The 27,629-nt window shown below is 32.6% G+C and overlaps 1 protein-coding gene across 7 annotated transcripts in view; it reads right to left on the bottom strand.

Annotated features, from left to right (window-relative positions):
- Positions 1-27,629, bottom strand: part of Adgrl3 (adhesion G protein-coupled receptor L3) — a 759,373-nt gene that overhangs the window by 459,288 nt on the left and 272,456 nt on the right. For 6 of the 7 annotated variants that reach the window (XM_071614317.1, XM_027947334.2, XM_071614313.1 and 3 more), the window contains exon 4: positions 10,347-10,550. The exons of the other annotated variant lie outside the window; for it this stretch is intronic. In XM_071614317.1, coding sequence (XP_071470418.1) covers positions 10,347-10,550 — 204 coding nt within the window. The remainder of the gene's footprint in view (positions 1-10,346; positions 10,551-27,629) is intronic. 7 annotated transcript variants of the gene reach the window in all.

The following is a 27,629-nucleotide window of genomic DNA, read 5'->3' as shown; positions in this document are numbered from 1 at the left end:
ACTAAAAAAGGAAGAAAGAATTATAATTCCAAAATGGAAGAAAATACCTAAACTTAGTCAAATATCCTCACTTCTATCACATATATTCACAAACCTAATCCTCTATTATTTGCTCTTCTTATATGTAGGGCATTTGTGAAAGGTCATTGAGTTAGTAATTTATTGGTGAGAATCAAAACCGCTCTCCTCTTCTCATCCATTTAGCTCCTGCTCTGTCATCATCCTATTACATATGTATGAACATCTTATGGATTGACATTAGCAGGTACTGTCAGAGGTGGAGAGCATAAGAAAAGTATGGGATGTCACTTCAATTAATCAGTAATATTAACCACGATTTGACTGCCTTCAATGGCTATTTTCCCTCTCTCTAAATGTGTGTCCCAAGGATCTCTCCTTGACTATTCTCTGCTTTGGAAATCTCATCAACTCCAATGGCTTTATCACATCTACATCAAAAATTCTCAAATTTTATCACTAGCAATAACTTTCTCTTCGGATCAAGAGTCATATATTTAGAGTCTGCTTCATATTTGCTCCTCTAACTCAATATTTCTAAGGCCATATTCACCATTTATTTCTAAAAAGCCAAAGCATCCTCTTGATGTTCTAGTTCTGTGAATGGCACCACCCAGTCACGTAGGTATCTTTGATTCTTTCCTCAACCTTACCTCCTACACCCAATTAGTAGCCAAGGACTGCAGATTCAAACTCTGTGCATCTCTCACATCATTCTCTTCTTTCCACGACCACTGCTATCTCCCCAGCTCAGACACTCATTACTTTCTGCCCTACTGCAACAACCTAACTGATCTCTGTACTTTTAAGTCCCTCTGTATCCTAACTTTCTCCACATAATCTGGTAGGTTCTAACCTGCAAATTTAATTAGGAGCTCCAAAAGAATCCCCACTACAGGAAAAATTATATACAAAGTCTCACCCTGGCATTTAAGACCCCCTACAAGATGACTATAACCTATTTTTCAACTACCTATCCCTTCTTTCCTCATGTGCTTGTTGTCAGTTATACTCACTATCCTCTGTTTCATGAAACTGTCCTAAATTTAGCCTACTGTAAATTTTTTCCAACTGTAGCTTTGTTCATGTAATTCAATTCTCTGGAATACCCTCCTTTCCCATCTCCATCTATGCTTGCAAATTACCCTGGGGATTTTTCTAGAGTTAGTTAAAACTGCACTTCATATAAGAATGGTTCATCTATCCTTTTTCTCCCGTATCCCCATCTCATACAAGGTATGCCATTTTTTCCTCTTCATTTCATTGACACAGTATTCCACCAAATCACAGACTCAGGTGCACATCTGGTTTACTTATTCTCTCTCACCAACAACTATGAAATCAATGAGAAAATAAATAGCCTCATGGAAGGTACTCTAAATATTAAATGGACAACAAATAGTTAAATTATTCTTTTCCAAACATTTATACTCAATGAACCCAAGTGATAATCACATCCATGAATGTGCCCTAAATGTAAAACTGGTAATTCAGAACACTATTTTGTCTCTTCCTCAACATAAAGAGAAATATTAACAAATAAATAAATAAATTCATTGAAATTATTCATGAATCTTCATATATATGTATGTATGCATGTACATATGAATGATCTATATATGTATATAGATCTAGTAGATATACATAAATTATATATATATATGTGTGTGTGTGTATATATATATATATATATATATATATGGTATAATTACTATAAAACAGAAAGCTGAAAGGAGGGCAAAGAGTGGTAGAAAACACTAGGTTTTAAGAATTCTATGTTTTATCATATTGAATATATTTACGTATTATACTATAACAGCAACAATGTATGATACCTAGGTGACTGGGTTGTGCCATTCACAGAACTAGAACATCAACTATACAGATATAATAACACCAATTTTTAAGATGGTTAATTCACTGTAAAGCTGAATCTGAGCACAGATCTCTCTGAACCAAAAGCCCAAGTATTATTTGCAATTTCATACAGTAAAACCAAAAGACTGAAGAATTAAATAAAAAAAAATAACCAAGAATAAGAAACAACCTCTTGGAGAACTAAGAGCTGGAAAAACAGCAGATTTAATTTACTGTATATATGAATAAATAAACTAGAACACCTGGTCAAATTTCTACATTTGTGTACTAAAGACCTGTGTAAGTAGAAACTGTAGAATCTAAAAATGTAAAGCAATCCATGAAAATATTACATGCACAACATTGCCTGCCTTGCCCTTCTTTTCCATTTCAATTTTGAGTCAATGCTTCTATAAATACCAGGGAGTCTCCTCTCTGTATCTGAGATACATTTCAGATGTCATTGATTACCACACATAGGTTCCATCAGAGGAAACTGAGCAAAAAAGAAGAGACTTTTAAGTAACTTACTTATTCTGAAAAGTATCTCTCATAGTAATATAAAATATGCTTCTTTGGAACATACATAAAATTCTCAAAACATGGCAGATACTCAATGAATTAATGAAATAATATAAAATGTGGCCCTAATAATATTCCAGAAAAAAATATTTGGGGGCCTAAATGTCAAAATTTAGCATCCATTTCCCATTATTCATAGTTTTTCTGACATGCAATTTTAATGGTCAAAATATCATTTCTGTGAGAATTTTGAAGAGTTACTCTCACACTTTTTACTTGGAGAGGAAAAATAAAGTATAATTTATGCAACAGAAATGAAAGATGGTTTATCATATCTTCCTGGAAATACTTGAAGGCCAAATTCACTAATACCTTTATTTTCAATTAGATACATCATTCAAGAATTTATACCACTTTTAAAGGAAACATGGTCCTTAAAGAAATTCTTTGAAATTATGTTTAGGGCCACAAAGCATATTTTAAGACTTTAATACCTGACCTGTTTCCCTAGAGGCCTTTTAATTTTCTTCCCACATAAAAACATAATATGACCCTAGATGCACATAAGAATTCTAAAGAGTGATGTGCAAAGGATGTATTTTGCATATCAATTAGACCAGAAGTCTTGTCTAAACTGGCAAACTTCACTGAAAGAGGCAAATAAATGTGAGCAGGGGCTTTTATCTGAAATAATATTATAGTGTCATATAAAACAAGAAAGCTAACACAGCAGTTTGAAGGCCACATTATATTATTCTCCTGCAGTAAGAGTTACATCCAAAAGACTGAGCTTGTAAAATAGAAGGTTTTCTGTTGCTGTAGCAACATTAATTTCTGTTCTTCTGTTACAATTTCTTTCTTTACCTCTCATGAATTCCTAGATTTCACCTACACACTTCAGACAGTAATATAATAATAAAATTAGAACCAGCTTTTCTAAAAATTTAGAGGAGTATGAGCAATAAGAATATGAGAACATGCCAGAAGGATAACTCATCACTGTCAATATACATAACACTAATAAAACATATTAAGAGTAACAAATGCTCAGATTTTCCAGTGATTATAAGTTATACCAAATAAAAATATAAAAGCCAGAAGGAAATATAAAGAGAAACAAAACTCCACAGATGTGTATGCACACATGCACAACTTTCAGACCCTTCTAATTTAAAACCAGAAGAATAGGAAATGTTTTGTCAATAATAAAGCCAAAACCAGGCACGGGTGCCTGTAATCCCAGCTACTCAAGAGGCTGAAGATAGAGGACACAAGTTCAGGACCAACCAGGGCAATTTAGCAAAGTTCTGTGTCAAAATAAAACAATAAAGGTAGCTAGGAATTTAGCTTAGTGGTAAAGCACCACTATATTCAATATCTAGTATGGTGAGTATTGGGGGGTGGAGAAATAGATCTAAAGATGAAAGGAGGAAAATCATCTCAGTTTCAACCATAGATATCATTCTTTGCTGACCTTAGAGGAGTTAAGTAGTATAGAACGTTCCTACCAGCAAAGGTAATATGTGCTGAAGGTATGGAGGGAAACATTTGTCCAGTAAATCTATAAAATCCCTCTGTGTCTATGCTCCACTAATTACTATTGTCTGTGTCTGGTGGCAGCACAAATGCCACTTTGCCTGCACAAGCACCTTCTCTGACCCAAGACTAGTCATTCCTGTGGCTGAAGGATAAGACATGTATGAGGATATCATATGAGGCAAGAAAAAATGTGCTCCCTACAACCTTAATTACCAGATGGAGGTATTCTGTCTTATAGGTTTTAAAGCAATCTATAGTTGCCTCTCTAACCTTCATTTATTCCAATGTCTATAACTTGGACCTTATAGTATACAAAAGAACTGACTCAATTCCCAAATCACGCTGTTATATATAACCCAACAAATGTGCTTCTGCACCCTTATCCTGACTATACCAGTTTTCTATACCACCATCATATGTAAAATTATGTGAGGTTTGCAACTGTGGCCTTGAACTTGGAAAGAACTTTTTTGATTGCAGCTTTTATTTTAGAGACTAAATCTTTAGCCAATAAGAATGTTAGCCATTTTCTCAAGATAAAACATCACTTTAGGCTGTCATCAAGGGATATGCTGTTTTAATAATCAGTTTTAATTAGGCAAGAGATTAATCCAGGTTCATTTCTGAGGCATTCTCAAAAGACACATGGATTACTTTTGTTATTGTTTTATTGAAGTATATTCTATGTTACATTGTTAATGAGTACAAATGTGACCTTAGTAGTTTCCTGCTTCTTTCCAGATTCTGACATGAAACCCTGTACAGGAACTGAACAACTACTAAATATATCTGGGTCTGAGAAGATAGACAAGTTCAAAATTTAGACCTAATCTTGGCTCCACTATATCCTTGTTAGGTATTACTGGGGAGTAAGGAAGGATTGAATGAAAATCCTGGCAAATGTTCTCATTTTTCAGGATATCTTATATCTAGGTCAAAATAGAATTGCTAATATAAAGAACAGCACGAATTTTTGTTTGTAATGAAAATAAGTTATGCTAAAAAATAGCACTTTTAACTATTTTTTCAAATTTTTATATTGGATTATACAAATAATACAGTTATGTACATATATGCATATGTGTATGCACATATATATACACATACATGTTTTTGTGTGTATAGATATACATATATATGGAATACACATATATAATATATAGGGGATATATATACATATACATATGTAGGGGATATATATATATATATATATATATATGTAGGGGATTGAACCCAGGGGTGCTTCACCACCTCAATCACTAAACAAGATTCAGTTCTTTTTGTTTTGTTTTGATGCAGTGTCTCACTAAGTTGCTCAAGTTGGCCTTAAATTTGTCTCAGTTTCCCAAGTAGTTGGGATTACAGGCCCTTGCCACTGCATTAAACTGTGTTTGTTGTTATTGTTTTCGTGTGTGTGTGTGTGTGTGTGTGTGTGTGTGTGTTACTGAGGAATGAACCCAGGGCCTGTACATACTAAGCAAGTGCTCTATTATTGAGCTACACCACAGCCCTTTATTTTATTTTGAGACAGGGTCTCACTAAGTTTCCCAGGCTTGCATTGAAATTGTGATCCTCCAGTTTCAGCCTTTCAAGTGGGTGGGAGTACAGGCATGTGCAACCCACCCAGTTGGGATATTGTGTTTTTATTCAATGGGTAAATGTTCAGTTGACAACATTCCACTCCTTACCAGCATTGTCATCTCCAATGTCACTCTTATCTCAGTGAATGGGACAGTCATTCATCATACAATCTCTCAAGCATGAGGCTTGGTAGCTTTCCCTTTGGATTATTCTCTGTCTTACTCAGAAACACAATAAATCTAAATGCCAATTGTCACTCATCACCACTACTAGGGGGAGGATTAGTGCTAGGGATTGATATAGGACCTCACGCATAAGCATGCCCTCTAATAATGATCTTCCCTAACAGTCCCCTCAACATCACTATTGTCAATCCTCTCCTTGAGTCAAAACCACCAATGCAACCAACTCAGATTTCTTATCTGAATTGATATAACAAAAGCTCCATCTCATCTCAAATCTTCTAGTTGTTTTTCAAATGTGCCACTCCTTGCTTAATTTCTCTAAAATTAACTTTAGTTTCTTACTCACTGACATCAGGAAAATGCTGAACTTCTCATATTTCTGATCAGATCCTTCACCACCTCTGCAGATAGATTAGTTCTAGACTGATGACTAAAAATTATCCTTCGGACTGTTATGCTCCAATTGCAGACTGAACTAAGCCTTTGTGTTACTGCTTCCTCTCCTTATAATAGTACCTTTCTTCTTGCATCTATCTGTTTGGCTAACTAATACTCATCTGTTGGGTTGCAGCACAGATGCCACTTTATCTTCAGATCAACTTCTGACCCAATCAATTTAGGTAGATAATACCTCCATGTGCTCCATAGTACACTGTTTTATGCACAAGCAGAATTGTGTGGGCCCTTGGCCATAGAATGTCTGGAGCACAGTAATTAGATAAGGAAAATTCACTTTCACCCAATGGGGATTAAATTCTCTTCCTTGAAAATCTGAGCTAAGACGCAAGAATGCAAGTGCCATTTAGTGGTTGGTTTTGTGACTTAGAGAAATGGTGTACAATTGGAGATTAAAATCACTTATAATTACAGTGAGCAAAAAAAGCTTTTGGAAAGAACAGAAGAACTAGTACCTTAGGAGGGGAGGAAAACTCCCCTTAAGTTATTTCTTGATCACTAAAGTCTAAGTACTTGAGTCCTGACACTTCTGTAAGAATATGTATTCTCAAAACATTATTCTTATATTTAGCACCCTTTCAAACACACACACACACACACACACACACACACACACAAAGTCTGTCTTAATTTTTTTTTTCTATGATGAAGAACTGTTCTTGTCTGGGTGCAGATAGGAGGTATCCTCTAGCATGCATTCAACACACTTGCACTCTTCTTTTGTCTGTTCCAGGAGACTCACTGAGAGATCAAAGTTGGGTAGTTCTTCATCTTTGTCTTCCTGGGACTTACTGTAGTACCCAGCATGCATTTGTACTCAAACAAATGTTGGAAAAATAAATGAGTAGAAAAGTGAATGAGAAACCTCCAATATTCAGTAATATGGGCTACTTTTAAAGGATGATTTTGTTCAAAATCAATTTAAAAATTAAATAGCATTTACTCCTTCTTTACCATCATCATAGAAGCTGTCCCACCTATTAATATGAAAACATAAGAGTGTGGGGGATGGGGTCAGTAAAGTAGAGTTGATGTAATTTTTCAAAATGACTGATAGAATACACAGCAAAAAGTGAACTTTAAAATGAGCCCAGGTAGAGTTTTTAAGACATCCTGTAAGGCCAGAAATGCTTTTTCTGCTTTTTAGGAGAAAACATGAAGGAATATGGCATATTGTACGTGTGGCTTGCAGGAGGATTGTTTGTAGATCCTCTCAATGAACTTTCTAAGCACCTACATGAAAATCACAAACAAACCAAAGAATACAATGAATAAAAGTACATTAACATTCTTTAACTTCTTGGGAAGCTCCATATCTAGTCTTTATCTGGGCAATCTGCCCTCAGACTTCCTTCTACCTTAATATACTCCAGAGAAACCCGACCTTGGAGAACCATTTTTTTTTTTAATTCTTTATGCTTGGCTGCTGTACCATGAAGCTCTAATTTCTATGAATCCAAACACTCATTTACTCTCAAGTAATGTTAGCTCTCAAGGGTCAAATGAATTTTTTAAAAATTCACAGTGTAATTCCAAAGCAATAAAAGAGGTTTTTTTTTTTTGTTTGTTTGTTTTTTATTCTTATGGCTATTTTTGTTGGATCTATAATGTGATTGTTTGGCCATCTATACAAAAACCCAGGTTAATATTCAAAGGCAAAGTCACTTTTAAATCACAGATTTTAATTACATTAATATCACCCTTTGCTATTTGTACTTATTTTATGTTTTAATTCTTACAATAGCTTTGTTCTAATAACAGGCTGTTGTTTTTGTTTTAAATAATAATAAATGTTGAGAAGGTAAGGAAGGAAGGGAGGAAATTTGAGATGACATTTTTCATTTGAATTTTTCTGTGTCTTCTCAACTTAAATAGCTCAAGATAATGTGAATCTCATACTTCTATTACATTTTTAATACCTGTCCAAGCTAGCTCTGTGTACCATCCTCCAAATCTGAAAATATCATGCCCCAGTTCTATATACTTATTCTTCTTTTTTCTTTCTATGAGGAGCCCTCTCAACTGACCTTCAGTCAATTTCTCTCACTGATAAAATTACTTTTGCGCAACAGCAACTTTCTGAAAGCATCACCTCATCATAACAGACATGATTCCGTAAGCTCCTTTTATATAGCACATAACATTTAGCTTAGTCTTCATTTATGATATCCCATGAAAACTGCCTTGCACCCTCACTTTCATATATCTTAAGCAGAATATAATTCAATTTGCCTATTTGATAGTAAATTTAAAAAACATGGTTTAATCTCACCATTATATTGTAAGTGGCCACATATAATCATGGCCAAGACCAAAGATTAGATGTATAGAAAAATCTTACTAAATTGGGGAATGGGAGACTGGAGCTTAAGTCAGTGGTAGAATGCTTGCCCAGCAAGAATAAGGCCCTCATTTAAATTCCTGGAGCTGTAAAAATAATTAATATTGAAATTTAAAAATTAGGGAATATTTAAATTCAGTCAACTTCTCAATAAGAGTTTTAGAAAACAATATTCTAACTGAATGATATTCTAATTTTTTTTAGAAACAGAATTGCTAGCAGTTGTGTGTGTGTGTATATATGTGTACGTGTGCATGCGTACGCATGCATGCATATACACACACTAGTAGCTGATTTAAACATATATAAGATCTATTTATAAAAAGTAAACATCACTTCTGGATTTCTTCTTCATTTGTGAAAAAAAGAATTTCTTGTGAATATATATTCATTGGAGTCAGTTAAATATAATTACTAATATTAATATTTTATAATATAAATCAAAATACAAGATTATGATGAAAACTTGGTGACTATTGAACCACATTCTGGGGAAAAAAATATAGCTGTTTTCAATTTAGAGAATGTCAGGTTTGAAAAGGCATTGTAAAGCAAAGCAGAAAGCAGAAGTGGAATTCTTAAGAAATATTTATTACACAAAACCTTTGAATTTTCAAAATGTGTTGGGTCCTTCCATGTGTTTCTATGCAAGTTAATGCAACTGTGTGGCACTTGGTTGCATGTCACCCTACCACTCCTCAACCATCACCACCAAGGAAGAATTTCTAATCTAAAGAGAGTCTAGATCATGGATAGAACAGTGAGTGAATGGATGAAGCTGTTGAGTGCCAATTTACCAGCCTACTTACTCCTTTCAATGTGCTGCTGTAATTGAAGAGTTGTGTTTCCTTCTCACAGGTCACTAAAATCTGAAGTGGTTTCATGGTCCACATCCCATAGTCCCTGAATTGAAACAAAGTATTCTAATTCCATAAGGAAGTTTAGAAGAAGAACTCAGGAATCACAATGATGCTTCATGTTCCTTTGCCATTATTTCTTGTATGCTATCCCCTTCAGCAAATCACTAGATAGAAAAGGTGATTGTGTTTGGTGATAAGACTTGATATTCACTGTTCCCAGCCAAATGCTTCCCAGTGTTTTTCATGCTGTGGCACACAAATAAAATGATAAAGTTTATATTCCCTGTGAGAAATTACATGGATATGAGTGCCTGCAAGTAGTTTTGTGGAAGAAAAAAGAAAAATTGTAATTTCTAAATATTATGTAAAATGAAACGTAAATTATTGGGGGAAAAGAGTAAGTATTATGTGCAAAACACTCCTCACTAGAATTTCAAAGTCTGGATGTCATTCAATGTACTCAACAGCTGCAGAAGCAATATTAAGTACATTCCTACATTTTAATAAGAATTTTAGGTTGCTTCTATAATAACCACTTTTCTATTAAGTTAGTTATGCTTTAAATTATTATACATAATTTCTAACCAAGATGTTTTCATCATAATCCTTTCAATGTCTTGTTAGTTTCCTTTGATGAGATTTTTTTCAAACAAGCCCATGATCAGAAATGTTAAAGCTTATCTTTTACAGCCTTTCAAATTTTACAATAGTTGAAACTGTCACTAAACTTCTTGTGATAATGAAAAAATATTTTAAATCCAATAAAAATGGCAATATTTCAAAATAAGAATGAGGCTCTAATGTACAACAGGCATGCACTGTTAAAATAGCTGGCTAGGATACCAAGAATGGGCAACATCAGCCATGAATGAATGCAGATGGTAAATACATAAGACCACACATTTAGGTCACAGCCTGGGGGAACTAAGCCTTCCAGGAGCGACTGCCCAGCCACCCCCAGCCCTCTCTCCCCACCGCTGGCCGCACCTTGGGCTGCAATCTGTGCTCCTTGGGCACCTGGACCACGAACTCCTCTGGCAGCTCCACGAGGCCCTTGTCCACGATGAGCAGTAGCACGCTCCGCAGAAGGCTGCTGAAGGAGATGTCTGGGTGGTAGAGCGCCTCCTGGGCTGCGCTCAGCATGTCGCAGTGCAGCAGCAAGGGCTGGATGTCTCTCACTGTGCTTGCCACCTGCGGGGACCGCAGGGCGCACCATCAGACCTGGCTCAGCTCAGGCCAGCCTTAGAGGAGCCCTGGTAGTGGCTATCCCCAAGGCAGCTCTCAGCTGCAGGCTCCTGCCAGGACTCCAGCCACCCAAGGCCCCTCTCTGACAGCCCTGGAGCTAAGGCAATCACATCATGGCCTCTAGGGTAAAACTTTTCTAGTTAAACACTATTTTAATTAAGACAAAAATTCTCATATTAATCTCTAACAAAGACAGAAAATTGAACATAAAGATTAAAAGCAGAGTACACTACCTGAAATATAAATGTTATTTATATTTTTATAGATTCAGAGCGTTTTGATATATATTATGAGCACTAATATCTATGTAAGTGTAAGTAAAATTATTAGTAACTGAATTCAATTTTTACACACTCAAAAGAAGGCTTGATAAGGGGCAAAAATGTTTCAAAATGTGCTTTTTGTTTATTTGGTTTTGTTTGTGTATGTTTACACTTAAATGGATTGTTTTATATTTATTTATTATGTTTTTCAGGTCACTTAACTAAAATTTTTGAAATATATTATTTTAAGAGTTATGAAGGACATTAAAGTAAAAAAAGATATACATACATATTTACCAGTTATATACACAATGATTTTTACTGACAAATGGTACATATTACATAAATGAATAAATATGGAAGACCATGACAATAATGAGAAAATAAAATTTTACACATGATTTTTATAAATAATTCACAAACAGTCATATATTTAATGCTATGAAAACTGAAACTATTTAAGTACAGGGTTTCTTTCTGGCAAATTGATATACAAAATATACATTTCTCTACACTATTTGTAATTAATTTAATGAGTAAAATGTACCTACCAATGGAAGATAAAGGATTTTACAAAGAAAACTATTTTATTCTACGCAAATATTTCTAAGATATTATAACATGTATATTTAAAACCACATTAATAAAGCTTCATCACTAACATTTAACAGTCAGAAGAGAAACTAAGAAAATCAATAATGTAAGAGAATTTATGATCATTGTTCTAACAACACAAGTTCATGCAGTGATTCTATAATGTCTTGATATTTATATTTACAAATTAAGAATAAAAACATATCCCTTCAAATCACATGAAATGACACAGCTTTATAGAAAAAAAGTATTAAGAATTTTGTTACACAACACATTTATGATGGAAAACTTTATAATGTAAGTCTGAGATACTGCCCTGAAACAACTTTATAAATTTAAATTCATGGTATGGTTACTAATATATCCATTGCATTGGCAATCTGAATGACAGCTTGACAGCCTATGTGAAAGAAAAGGAATCAAAGAAAACCAAGTTTCAAGACCAAAAAAAGTTATGAAAATTGAAATCTCTAAGTAATACCTTTCTTTGACATTTCATTCTAGTAGTTTCTTTCATGTTTCATTCAATGGTATCTTTTCTAATTTTTTTTTTAACTTCTAGAGTATCCCTTTCCTAACTGCCCAAAAAGACCGTGTAGCATTTTAAAACTATTTTTACATGAATACTTACAGGCAGGTTTCCCCTAAAATTTTAAGATCTTTATGGAAAGTAATTAGTGAAAGTGAATTAGAATATTACTGCAAAAGGTTCAGTTACAATTTCGTTGAAAGAATTAACTCTCAGCCAAGTTAACTTACATGCACATTTGGAGTGATGGAGCATGTGCTTATGTGTTTATTCATTCAATAAATATTTACTAAATTCCATTGTGGTAGGTCCTCTTCTAGCTGCTGAAGAGTTTGGTAAACAAAATAAACTACATACCTACCTTAATGAATTACACATCTGGTGGGGGAGACAGACAATGAATAAATACAGATAAATAATAAAAATACCATATAGATACGATAATAATCTTCAGAAAATGTCAGGAAAGTAATATACAAAGGCTACTATATTTGGGTTTTTAAGGAAGACTTAATCTATGGGGATAAAATTAAAGCTGAGATTTCAGTGAAATTCAAAATTTCTAGCCAAACAAAAATCAAAAGAGCACTGCAGTCTATGCAAAGGTCTCCAAGATGGAAACACACAGGTCTGTTCAAGAAATAGTACAAAGGACAATATGGAGAGGCATAGTGGTTAAAGAGAATAGTCTGAAATAAGATTGGAGCAAGCAACAGCCAGATTATTTGATCTATAAGGCAGACTCGAGAATTTAGTGTTTAAAACATCTGTTTTAGGACACTTAATAAAACTCTAAGGAAGAAAGCGTAGGTAGTACATGATAGGGAAAGACATAAAAAGGAATAATAATTTCCATTGAACTAGAGATAACTATTTCCAGGAAAGGTCAATTTTTAGAATAAGCAGACAATGACAATAGAGTTAAAATGCATCTACAATAGACTTAAGCATCAGCTGGCAAATACAAACGTGTCTGTATTTAAATGAAGGAAACTTAGCATCCAGAAGAAATAACAACATGCTCTAGATAGAACTAGAAAGCAAACTCCAGAAAGAATGTTTATATCATGGAATAAAATAATTTCATGGAGGGAGATGGAAGCACACAAAATACCAGGAAGTTGAGTAAACTTATAAATTGGACTCTGACAAGTTCTATGAAAAGTGCTCTAAAACATTGTTTGTGTCTACAGATTTTATTCACTTAAATTCACCAATAATATGAAAGAAACCCAGAGGCACTGGTTTTTGACTGCCAGAACAGGAGGGACTGTCTACAGGGACTAGGGCTGTTAGAGCCTCAAATCTTAACTTCCATTTAAAAAATTCTTGCATATGCTTCTGTTAAGGTATTGTATGACTCCTGGGGAAACATTTATTTTGTCTTTCTGGAACTATTATAAAAATAGCTTCAACAAAACTCTTCAAGATAAATATCACATTTAAAAATATGGTATTCCGTGAGAAATATGTAATTTCAGAGCTGGAAAGATTCTTCTGGCTCCCATACTAGATAATAACCCCTAAAAATTCCTGTTAAAAAAGATACCCAAACTTCTTGTGAAGAGGCTGTGATCAGAAGGATAGATACTTTGGCTATGACTTCATTTGAAGCAGCATATTTCCTCATGTCAAGAAAGGTGATAACTATGTGTGCCAAGTTCTTTGTTACCATTACTGTGATTGTTAATATATTCGCCCCACTGAATGTCACTTGTCACCTAATTTACATGTGCTTGTTGCTTCCTGGGCTCTCAGGTGCTTGATAATCACCTGCTGACCAAAGTTCCTATTGATTCTAAATTTTGGGGGGCCATAGAGTTCCACTCATGCATGCTTTTCCCTTTTGCCTAAGTCAGAATTTACCTGTGAAAGTTACTGACAATTACTGGGATTATGGTTTAATGCCTAAGGATCAGTAACAGCTTTTAATATTGTAGGCAAAATTGTTTTGTTGGTACAGAGGTCTTCTAGGGGGAAGACCCCAATCTTCAGATTCTCTGGTAATTCCATTACCAAAAAAAGACTCAGGAATAGGATCTGTTTTAATTTTCTGTTTCATTCTATAAATGAATCTTGTGTGTGTGTTATGAAAAGTGTCGAAATCAAAGTGAATTAGCTTGCATCAACCCTAACAAAAAAATAAAGCCACGAGGTTGTGAAGGAAAAATAAAACAGAAAATAAAGGTTATATCTATTCTCTAGCATTTCCCACCTACTTGTCTAAATTCTGTATGTGGCCTACAAAAACAAATCACACTTCTCCTGGAGAGTACTTTTCTTCAGATATCTGAAGAAAGACTTCACATACTAGGTATCTTTCTTCTCCAGACCTTTAAAGAAAAGTATTTTTTTTCAAACAATGAAAAACATACCCAGCATGTGGCATTTACTATAATTTGGAAGCAATGCTTCCTGTCATTTTCTCCCTCCCATCTCCATGTGAGACCAGTTTCAAACCCTGTTGTACAGAGTTTTTTAATGTGTTCAAGGTAATTTTGGTTCTGGAACAGGAAGTGATAATAAAGCCAATGTGTCTGGTTGTTTCTTTGTGCCCTTCTTCATAGGGAAACTTCATTCATGCTATAAGAATTGAATATCTAATAAAGATTTCATTTGAATAGATTGGGGAATGTACTTTTTAAAATTGGAATTGCCTTAATCATAGAGAATGTTCAGTTCTCACTACAGGTAATATGAATTATTGTTATATCCATATCTTCCACACAATCAATCCGTACTGAGAAATTTTTATAGTTAAAACAACTTCATTTTGCTTTCCTAATGGGCAAGTGCATGAAATATGAAAAGTATTATTTAATAAGTAACTGAATTGATCGAAATAAACAAAATACCTGTGTTTATGTATAGTTTTGCAAACATCAAAGGCCATCAGAGTATCAGTTTCAGAATGTTGATTATATGTGAACAAGAGGCAAAAAGGAAAAACAATAAGTGTTTTAAGACGTTAAAGTATTTTTCATGGTAGTACCATAGTGATCATATTATCTGTAAAACATATAATCAAAACAAATAACAAAAATATCACAACTCAGTGGTATATGCTTTCAGAGACATACATTGATTTATAAGTAATAATAATTTTAAGTAAGCACTGTTTCTAAACAATTTCTGCTGTTTCTGTTTTGTTATTCTCCTTAGATGAGGACTCATATAATCCAATTATTCAACATCTTCCTCCAAACAGATACTGATCATAACAGTGAACATGAAGTCTCTGTAAAATACTGGGGTGCAATACTAAAATACTTACAAGAAATGCAAACAAGACAACACCATATCATGTTTCTCAGAGTTACAAGTGATTTAAATTTCATAAACTAAGAATGTTTCTATAAATCACTTATTTTTGTGTTTCTAGGTAATATTTTATCATGTCCCCCTCCTCCCCTGACCAGCACTAGGGAATGAAACGATGGTTATTCTACCACTGAACAACATTCCCAGCTCTTTTTTTAAATTTTGAGACAGGGTCTCCCTTTGTTGCCAAGGATGGCCTTAAACTTTTGTGGATTGCAGGCATATGCCATCCTGCTCAGCTACTATGTCTATTAGTTAGCTAATCACAAGCCTGACAGAGTTTTAAATATATGCTAATATACCTATGATTCTAGTATATGTATTCAACTTTGCCTTCAATATTACTTCTTGGATACAAAATGCTTATCCTTCTATTATATACCTAACTAACACTACATTCAGATTATCCTTCTTAATAGAAAATTCTTTCCCCTACTGCTCAGGCTTTCCAATTCTCACTTCTTTCCAGTAACATTCTTGCCCATAATGTTACCAAAATGTTCTCTTTCTCTCTCCCACCAACACCTATATAAACATATCTATATATATATACACACACACACACAAAAAAAAAAAAAAACAAATTTCACAATATTTCCCTTCCACTTTCTACTAAAATTTATTTATCTTCTCATGTTTTGATTTCCAGGATTTAAACAAAAACAACATTCCTTTCTTCCCTAAATGATGATTTTTTTCAAATTTTAAAATTTCTTTCCTTGATTTTGTTATATTCTAGTTTAATCTGAGTACGCTGTTTTGATGGGTTCCTTTTTAGTTTAAATTATAGGTACACAAAATAAGGCAAGTGCTTGGTGGATTATAAAAATGCTTATGGAAGAAATCCCTATGGGATGATTGGGAGATTTTGATTTAAATTTATATTTGAAAAGAGTCAGGGCATCATTAGATTGATGGCTTTGAGTCCAATATTTCATATTAAAATTGCTGATACACATATCTATGATTTACTGGATTATTAGGAATATTCACTAAACTATTTGAGTACAACTGTTCAGCAAACTGGAAAGTGCAATGTAATGCTGGATATTACATTGAAACAATTATAACAGCAAATGTTTGACTGATAGTTGAACGTCCATCTCAAATTCACTGGAACATATATAGAAGGAAAGGAGGAACTATTCCTTTCATTTCCTCATAAATAAAGAAATATTTCCAATTATCTTTTAAAAATAAAGGAACCTATCCCCCCTGTGACCTTCATTTTGAACATATAAAAGACTATTCCTGATTTGTCCCTGAGGCATGTGAGATGGCTGCACAATTTTTTTAGAGGTTGAGTAGTAATCTCCAACAAAAGTCACAAAAGTTCCAATTCAAGCACCTGAGTATGGATGCTACTGGGTAGCAATTACAACATGGAAGTTACAGCAGAAAAATCTGTTTCAATTCTTGGTCTTACAATAAAATAGCTCAGTAGTGATAAATTGCCTTCCTGTGCATGGTGAAGCAACTTTCATGGAATACTTGGATATTGTTCCATTGAACTCAATAGATTTCTTCTCTAATCTGAATTATTTCATGCAGTGTTGGTATGCCCTATGTGGTTGAGCAGTTTCCCCTTCAGACTAGGTTCCTCACTTTTTCTATACAACATAGCTTGTTATAGCAAAATAAAAAAAAAACACAAAATAATATAAAAACTTTTGCCAAAAGACTGTTCAAACAAGTTACAAAAGCTTTAAAAGACACACTGAGACTAGTAAAAGAGGCAAAATGCTCAATTGTGAGTGAAGCTGAAGGGTTTGTAGTGTTAAAATATCAAAGAATCACATTTTAATTGGTTTTCAACTCTGGCATTTTATGCATACTATAAATTAAAGGAAAACATTGTGATCTATTCATTGTAATGGTTGCCTAAATTGTAATGCTGCAATGTTAATATTTCAAATACTTGTGAAAGTGAGTAAGCAGAGAATTTCTGTTAATGAAATAATTTTTTAGAAACTTGGCTTATGACCAAAAAACTGATTTATTTTCATTCAAATTAAACAAAATATTTCATAGCTTACTCACCAGAGGAATGACAACTAATTGTAAATTTTTCTTTTCCAACTAAAAACACCCACCTCAAAACAACAAAAACAGATTCAAATTCATGGTAACAAAACACAACTTTGGAATTTATTATACACATAACACTGGCTTTTCTTTCCTCTGCTCCACTTTTTAGGGATATTAAGGTTTTCATGTTATGGAAGCTATGCTTCTTTAGAAATCTTTACATCTACAGTCATGGGGCATTCTTCTTTAATCACATTGCCAATTATACTTCATGTGTGGGAAAAATTAGAAGAAAATGATACACATTTTGATAGAGATCTGTCACATTAGTGAGTTCTGTCTTCCTATCCTGAATTAAACGTAACTGGCATCTCTAGTTAAGAAGAATGAGAACTTTTTTTTCCTATTTTTTATGGTAGTAAGAGATATTTACCATCTGCCTCCCACCCCCTTTCTCAACACAGACACAAAAGGAATGCTTAAATGCTTGTTAACAACACAGCAGAAATGTTAATAGGATGAAATGTCAAAATGATCAATTATGTTATGTTGGTTGTATATACATAGTGTGATTATTATTGGACACCTACCTACCTTTAAAGATCCACATGGTGGTTTTGCTCTGTCTGCAGAGCTGTAACATAAACCTGCCAACAGTCTGTAACCTATAATACATCTGGGCTATCACAGCTATTCCAACTATTCAGCTTGGTGACTAATCTAAAAGTCTTCCTTTTAAGTCACTGTTGAGTCCTGTTCCCTGGAGGCAGTGCATCATACCAGCCTGTTGATTTAAAATGTATGTATTATCTGCTTTCATTATTAAATCATGTACCCTTAAGGTTCACATGCTTTCATCAATTCCACTATCAAAAGAGAGGAAAACAAGAAAAAAGGACCACTCATAAATAATCACAGTCATTGTTGATTTGTATGGGGAGCTATAGTAAAGAATAGCCACAATCTAATTCAGGTAATGTTTAAGATAACTAGTTTTGAGGGATTCTAATGGCCTGGAGAGAGTTAGTAACATGTGAAAGCAGACTGTTTGTTCTTTTTATAAATAAGGAGTTCTTTTTTTTTTTTTTTCCACTTACAGGATCTAATAGTATCTGGATCTATTCTCCTCATGTCATCTGTTATTCTCTAATGCAACAAGAAAATCAATCTGTTTTAAAGTCATCTGAGTCCAAGAAAAAGGATTAAATGTTGTAAAATGCTATTTTAATTTTTAATATTATTTCTATCTTTGTATTTAATCAGAACAATAATTTGTCTAATTTAGCTCACTGAATTACCTCTTTTAACTTCAGGAGTGACTAATATCAAAGTGAGAGTATATCTGTCATTCATTATTCAGTTTCTACAAACTTAGAAGGAATGGTGAGGACAGAAAATGTTATTGGGCTTACAATCTAATTAAAAGTGACAGACTTGCAATCAGAATAGCTTTTCAACACCCTTTAGCATTTTTTGAATGCTGATCTAAGCTTAAGATGTTCATTAGTAACTCATTAAAGACTTAGTTACAGTCCAGTGGGTGAGTCCTGAATATAATGATGGAATCAATGTGAGTATAAATGTGTAGCCTCATAATTAGAGAAACTGTCACATTTGGGGATTAAGGATAATACAATGCAGTCTTTGAAAAACTCTGGGAAAAGTAAGTGACCCTTACATGGTGTTCTACTTTAAATTTTGCTTACTATCCAAGTTATTTGTTTTTCAGTTCTAATTCCTAAAGGTATGTTTTAATGACTTCATTCTTGTAGGAGTAAACACATAAAGTTTTGCATTAGGGATTTTCTATACATCATTTTACTTAATCCTTAATTATAACAAAGTTGAATTAATTATCCCTTTTATGAATAAGCACACTGTGATTTAAATGGTTTAAGGTAATGCATTTTGGAGGTAATGGAAATGGAATTAGACTCTAAAGGCTAGAGATCTTTCTATTCCATTCAATAGGACTTTACAAGTTAGTATTCTAAACCAAATTAGATTAGATAATATTATAAACTTCAGTTTCTGGGCCTCATGTAAACATTAAATTCTAGATATGTTAATATCACCCTCCACAATTCCTTACAACTGCAGAAGCTATTCAGTGTCCATAGTTAAAACTCATTCATTATCTTTAGCTTTCTTCTAATTCTTTCTTCCAAAGTAGTAATATTTTCATACCAGCTGAACCTAATCGATAAGAACAGTATGTCTGCTAAAATTTTGACATTAAAAAAACCTCGGGTTTTCTGCCAATTTCCACCTTTATTTATTTGTTTGTAGTGTAAAAAGAAATGAAGTGAGTAAATCCAGAGACATTATTATACAATATGTGAATCTGATAAAGACCTAAAGCTATAGAATTACGAAACTTTCTTAACGTGAATGAAAAGAGGCATTCAGCAGTTTACAGAACGCAGAGAAAAATAGCCTATGCAAATAAAATAAACCACTAAACACCTGTAAGATGCAATTTGAACAAATTAATAATTACATTAATGACTAAAATACAAAATCTGTAAGAGTTTAGTCTGTACCAAAATTAGAAACTTTTTGACCACCATAATTAATATTCAGTGTTTTTCATCATTTTCTTAAGGAAGAGCAAATGAAAACTAAAATAAAATCCAATAAATTATCTTATTGTTTGGTATATTCTTCACCTAGATAAGTTCTTCAATAAGAAAAAAATTCAATAATTGGCAATTACTATTTTTTATCTTCATAATAAAGATTGAATTAATACAGTACTTTCAGGAGTTAAGTATGTAAGTAAATGGGCAGGTGAGGTGATGAGGGTAGACAAATGGTATAGGATTTACAATAAAATAGGTGAAAAAAGTGGGTGAATCCTGGCAAAAAGTCTCACATAAGAAATGCAGTTTAAAGAACCCTAAAATTGAAATGTCCTTTAATATCTTCTGGCTTTCTTTAAAGATCTCTCTAAAACAATAATAAAAAAAACAAATAACCCAATTAAAAATGAAGAAAGTATTCAATAGCACTGCTCCAGGTAAAATATGCAAATGGATAATCAGCACATGAAAAGAAGCTCAATATCACAAACATCAGAGACATGCAAATCAAAACCCCAGTAAGCTATTATTTCATCTCCAATAAGGTGGATAACATAAAGTAAGACAAGTAACAAACATTGGGAAGGATGTGGAGATAGGGAAACCCTCACATAGTCTGTAATGTAAAACTCATCAGCCACTTTGGAAAACAGTTTATCAGTTCCTCGAATGCTACATACAGATAGCCATCACATGACTTAGCCTTTGTATTCCTAGGTGTATAGCCAAGAAAGTGTAAACATATTCACACCAAAACCTGTGCAGTGAATTTTCATGGCAGCCTTATTTATAATAGCCAGAGTGAGAATAATCTAAATGTTCATCAACTGATAAATATAACAGAAGATATGCATACAATGGAGCAACTCTGTAATAACAAATAAATTAAGTAAGTAGAGAAGCATTCAAGGACATCAATAGCTTTTACAATTGTTATCCTAACAGAAAGAAACCAGTCACAAAAATCATGGATCATATAATTCCACTTCCGTGTAATGTCCAGAATAGACAAATCCATAGACATTGAAAGTAGACTACTGGCTACCTGTGGCTGGAGGGTATGAGGAAATAGGATGTGACTACTAAAGGTATGGGACACGGGGTTTCTTTTTGGGCTACTGATAATATTCTAAAGTTGATTGTGGTAATGCTTGCATTATTGTGCATATATTTAAATGCACTGAACTCTATACTCTAAAGGGGTATGTTTTACAGTATGTAAATATATAAATCTTAAGCAAGCTGTACAAAAAACCCTTCCATTTAAAAAATAGATATTAATTTAGATCTATCTAGCTTTTAAAAACTACATTATCTTTCACAACAAATCATGAAAGAACTACATCTTTTCAGTCCCACTTGTAACATGTGTTACCCCAAAAAAACTTTCCACTGAGACTTCCATGACATTCCCCTACACTTCCTAGGAACTACAATGGCAACAACCCATGAGATGACTTTGGAAGATCTGTGCTGTAGCCTGGGGTCTCTTGAATTGCTGTGAGCAGTTAATCAGGTCTATACCATACACACACAAAGGAAAATACATGATATCTTGGAGAAATTATTCTCTTAAAAAGCACTATTAAATTTGGAATCTATATGACAATAGCCTAGTTTACCTAGCTAACAAATTGTTCAAAATGGAGATCTAGATAACTCGAATCTTCTTTTACAAATTTTATGACATATAATTTAAAAAACATTCATGCACACACAAATGACTTCTTGACTACTTCTTTGCTAGACATTTGATTTTCTAAGAAGTCATTTCTATCTCTTTACAAATCAAAAATAAACTACAATGCAGTTTTAGGTACCTCACTTTCATATCTGATAAATTTTGCCAAATTTTGAAATTTTATTTTTAATTTCTGCATTTAATAACATTGATCTTTATGTTCAATTGGGCATATACCTTCTTATTAGTTTCATTTTTATTAATTTTTCCCTTTTTAATATACAATATATATTTTAGAATAATTTTGTTGAGTTTCAACACAGAAATCCTCCAATTCAAAACTGAAATTTGGAATGCAACTGTACAAAATCAACAAAGATTAATTTGGAAATATTTTATAATTTTACCATAATCGGTCTTTTCCTGCAACAATATGATACACTACATAGCAACTTTTATAACTCCCAGTGATCTTAAAGAGTTTTCTTCCCATTGGTTCCATATGTTTCTTGTCATGATATTTTTTAAGGAACAAATGCATTTCTTAACTGTTTTGACTAAAGATGCATATGTGCATATGTGCGAATCATATATCTGAACCAAAAGGGCTCTCAGTGATAAATGAGAAAAAATAATTCCTAATATTTTGAATAAATTATTACACCACTGCAAAGAATATCTTAATATTTAAATACATATTCTTGTTCATGTTGTGTTCATTATTATAGTAGTCAAACTTGGGGAATTGTTTTAGACAAATTGTAGTGATAGAAAAAAGCAAAGTTGTATGTTATCATTGACTACCATTCGTTTAAAGTATTCACTAACTTATAAAAGAATATTTCTTTTAATTTCTCTTATTTTATCTAGCAATATGGCAAAATTTTATACAATTGTGTTCTTCATAGTGCTAATAGGTAATTGGAAGAGATACATAATAAAATAATTTGAAAAAAAAAATTTAATGAGAACAAGTGTAAAATTTAATGTTAATTTAAAATATAAGATAAATATTATATCTAATATTATTCTAATTTTGTAAAAATATATCAAATTGTACATGATTGCAATAAAAATCTAAGCGAGGGCTGGGGATGTGGCTCAAGCAGTAATGCAGTCGCCTGGCATGCACGGGGCGCTGGGTTCGATCCTCAGCACCACATAAAAATAAAATGAAAGATGTTGTGTCCACCGAAAACTGAAAAATAAATATTAAAAAATTCTCTCTCTTTCTCCTCTCTCTCTCTTAAAAAAAAAAAATCTAAGCAATCTTATCAATGGTTCATGTAACTACAAGGTTTATGCTTTCTGATTTAAATTTGCATGAGAATAACTTTTAACAATAAAGGTAAGGTATTCTAGTAATGACTAACAAACAAATAAAATTGTTCTTACACTTTACCAGTAATTTAAAACTTTGACTTCAGAACATTCAAATCAGCACAAAGTATAATGTGTGTGTGTGTGTGTGTGCGTGTGTGAAATAAACACAGAGAGTTTATCAAATGCCATGGTGAGTACCTATTTTATGCAAAAATTTGAATCTTTAAAAAGATTTATTTTGAAAGCATAACCAGTGTATTTCTCTTGCAAATCCATAAAGAGACTAGCTTGCTTGATCAAATTCTTATATGATGTTTTCTTTGATGTGAAGAGAATCATCTATACTTTTGCTACCATGACAAAATTTATAGGTACTGTGTATTCAGAAAAACCCAAAAGTATAATTATTAATTAGATTAAAAGTTTCCTCTCAATGTATCAATTTAAACCTGAAAAAAGAAGAACAAATTAATGCTATTTTTCAGTAGTGACAGTATAAACTATCAAATTAAAACAGACAATAATATATGAATTTTGCCATTATCCCTAGATAAAACTGAAGAAATTAAAAGAACTATATCATAAGAAACCAAATATCTTCAATTAATGGTAATAAACAGTAAACTACAAGTTATCTACATAGCAAACTAGTGACACTGTTTGCTACCACATGTTGATTTGGAGACTATTAAGGAATCTTTTGCTAATCAGAATAAAAACAAATGCATTAAAAATATACTATGGCTACCAGTATGAAAATATAAGTATGAAATCCTCATTCTTACATTGTAATGAAAGGAAGTAGTAATCTTGAGAAAAGCGACAGGATGAGTGTATCTTAAATATTCAAATATTTTTAAAATAAATAGACATTATAAGTACAACCAAACTATTACAGTCACAGACCACCCCAAATCAAGAAATGTAAAATTTAAGATATATTCCAACACCTCAAATACTTAATGAAATCTGAATATAAGAAAGACATATTTTACTTACAATAGTTAGACATGTTCTCATAGACTACCATTAACAAAATCCACATATAACATGTTTGCAAATACAAAGACAAAAGAAAACTCTTTTCCATTTGCTAACATGCATGCTGGCTGCTTTGAAGGCTTTTAAACAAATTCTTACAAAGTATTTGTTATTAGCCCTCATGTCTGTAGTTATACCATGATGTTAGAGGTGCAGTAACTTACAAAATGTATATTTTTAAAACACAGTATAAACTGGCTAATGTGGATGATGCTGGATATGTTGGCAATAACCTCATATATCATTATCATGACACAGATAAAACACAGTTGTATAAGGTATTTTACTATAAAAATAGTTATATTACTGCAGATATTACAAATTACCTGGGCTGGCAAACATTATAAACATTTCAAGAATGATTAATTTCTAAAAATAACAAAGTTAAGAAGAGCTTAGAAGTCGAACTTGAGATTTTTCACAACTAAAAGAAAAACATGCCTTCAGAGAAAGAATTGTATGGGAAAATATTAGGTAGTAAAATGTCATTTTGTATTTTGGACTTTCCAAGTCTTATGTCTTGTTAGCAATTATAAAAAGTATATACAATTTAAAAAAAAATCACTGACATAAAATAATTTACAACTATAAAATACATTAATAATAAAAAGAAAATTATGTAAAAACAGGTAAATACTAAATAAATATGAATCTGATCTTTGTCTGGACCTAAGAACTATTTAGTATAATAACATGAGCATAACAAAAGCAGATTAGCTTGTAAAGTCCATGAATATAAAAATACATATGTGACTTTAACAATAAATAGATTTTCAGAAAAAAGCATGCATAACGTCTTTCTAGAAGAATATTTAATTCCTATGTTTTTCTGTGAAAATGCTATACAATTTTTTTTTCTGTTTCTCATATTAAGTGCCAATGAACTTGTTTTCCACCTCTTCAGTTGTGACTCTGTTTAAAAAGAAACTTTACTTAAGCTGAGATGTAGTTAAAATATATGAGCACAAGACAAGTCACCTTCAGGACTCCCAAAACTTTGGTGCTTGGGTGAAGTTACATCCTAGGATGAGATCTCCTAGCCCAGTGACCCACAATGGACCCAGATATTCCTTTACTGCCAATGGGAATGAGCTCCAGGGACCTACATTATTATGGTTATTGTTCTGAAATTTTGCTGTTTTTCCTTGCTCCTAACCACATCAGTTAAATGACAAAAAAAAAAAAAAAAGTACACTTTACCTTCATGCAACACTATGATAGCACTAACAAAGATTGGCCACTGCCTTACTTCCTTCTCTTTCTTTTCTGCCAGTTCTCACTGCATTATAATAGGGGTTTTGTGCTCTACAGGAAGGGGATACAGCCATGGAAAACAGAAAAAGAGAAATACAGAGGTACACAGAGACATAAAATATGAACAGATAAACATAGAACCAGAGACATTTCTTAATTTTAAAAGTTATATATATATATATATATATATATATATATTTAATGTTGATGTTCTGATTATTTTATTCTGATTATTCTGATTATTCTGGAGCAATATGATTATTCAATTAACATAAGCATATTAGAATTAGTTTTTTTAGCTTAGATTCTAATTTTATCAATATAGAGAGACCTGGCAAAGCTAACCCTCGACAATTAAAAATTACCAATTAAAGAGTGATTTAAGTATTCCTACATTTTGGAAATAATTTAGATTAGACAATAATAATGTTAATAATAATTTTTGTTTAGATACTAGTATTTAGAAACTTCTTGTAAAACTTGAATACTAAGGTTGAAGTAAAGAGAAGATTGTCTTCAAGTCTCAGGTTGAGACTGAGGATAGTTGCATTTTTTGCTTATCTAATGTTTAACCACTTCAAAGTAAATAAGGTGTAGGAAAAAATGGAAGACTTATCAAATACCAACTACTATGTTATAAGTTTTATATATATTATTCCATCCATTACTTAAAATACCCTACAAGAATTTGTACCTTACAGATAACAAAGAGGCTTAAACTTTTTAACGTACTATAAGCTCCTTGAGGAAAGAAATGCAAGTCTTTTGTTCAGTGTTATATCTTTAGTATCAAGCACAGTGTTCTGGCTAAGTTTACTAGTGATAAATGACATAAATTAACTAGTTTACAAAGAAATAGGGTTTCTGAGCTAGTTGGTGGAACAGTTAGAATTTTATCTCGGGTCTTTCAGGTTTCAAAACCCAGTCTGTGTGTCAAAAGAACATGAAAGAGGCAGGTAACCAGTGTTTCTGCCTCAAGTACTCCAAATTAATAGAAGGTCCTTGAATTTAATTTCTCTCAATGTCACTTAGCAGCTATACTATCTCAGTCAAGTTGCTTTACCACTCAATATCTCAATATATTTTTCTGTGTAAAGATAACAGTAACAGTAATCACAAATAATAATAAATCCATGTGATTGTATTAAGGATTAATTAAACCAATATCTGAAGTTTATGGCCATAAAATCAAGAGTCAAGATTATTATTTACTTTGGAAGAAGGGATAGCCATAAAAGTTAGTATTCAGAAAAGCTAATATCCAGAGTTCAGGAGGGCAAACAAAGCTGGACATCTCAACAGCATACATGTAGATGCCATCAGAGAATGTTTTAGAAACAAAAGTACTTTGAAAACTATCAGACATTTTAACTCATTCATCTGAGTATTTTCAATCATACATTATTTCTTTAAGCCAGGATTGATGGACACTCTAAAAAGCCCTATCCTGCCTGTTACAATTTACCACTTCATTAAAGGTATGTTCCTCTACTTTTAAGCAAGTAGGATTCCAAAGGGCTGTTCATAGAGTACTTCAGTCAAAAGTCAAAAGTGGCAGCACAAAGACTAAGGAGAAGACATTCTATAAAAGGAAAAAAAAAAAAAAACCAATATGCATTTCTCTGGTGCTAACTTTTAAAATATCATAGAAGGGAATAAGAATAAAGTTTATAAATAAAAATCCTGAATATTATTTAGTCTACTTTGGTTAAAATTCAAGATAATTTTAAGTAGTCCAAATAAAACAGAAAGGATTACTTTGGTTGTTAACCCTCAAATAGTTTACCAGGGAAATATTCTATGTGTTCTATGAATACATCAGAAGTTTTAAATGAATTTACATACTTCTCAGACTTATCTGGAGATATTCTGGGTGTGTTTGTGTATGTTTCTGTGTGTTTACTATACACACCATGCTCACAATCCAAGACGAGTGATCCATGGTTCAGCCATGTTTGAAGCCCAATAAATACATACAAGATGTCACTTTTTACAACCAAAAAATTTAGCTCTGGAAAAAGATAATCTTTCCCACCATGTCTACTTTTGCTATTTTTAAATACCTTCCTCAAACAAGGGTAATTTTAAAGTGACCATTTGAACAAAAATCATGTATTTGTGTAATTCTTAGTGTGAATATCAAATGAAATAGTTCTCATGGCCGGCTAATTCCTGGTTGTTTTAATTCACTAAAATAAAAATAATCTGGATGGACACAGTATTATGATGAAGAAAATTAACATGTTTGAAGACAAATTTTTCATTCACTGAGCATGGTTTTTTACATAGGATATTTATTTAATCCTCAAAGTAATCTCAAGTAGCTAGTTTTATTTTGCTCTTTTTAAATTAAAAATTAATTTTAATCACCTTTAGATGTATGTATAATTAGAAATGCATTCATTTGAG

Source organism: Marmota flaviventris, chromosome 7 (genome assembly GCF_047511675.1).
Source record: "Marmota flaviventris isolate mMarFla1 chromosome 7, mMarFla1.hap1, whole genome shotgun sequence".
NCBI lineage: Eukaryota > Metazoa > Chordata > Mammalia > Rodentia > Sciuridae > Marmota > Marmota flaviventris.
The sequence above is the reverse complement of the archived record's forward strand: the minus strand, read 5'-3'. Positions and strand labels throughout refer to the sequence as shown.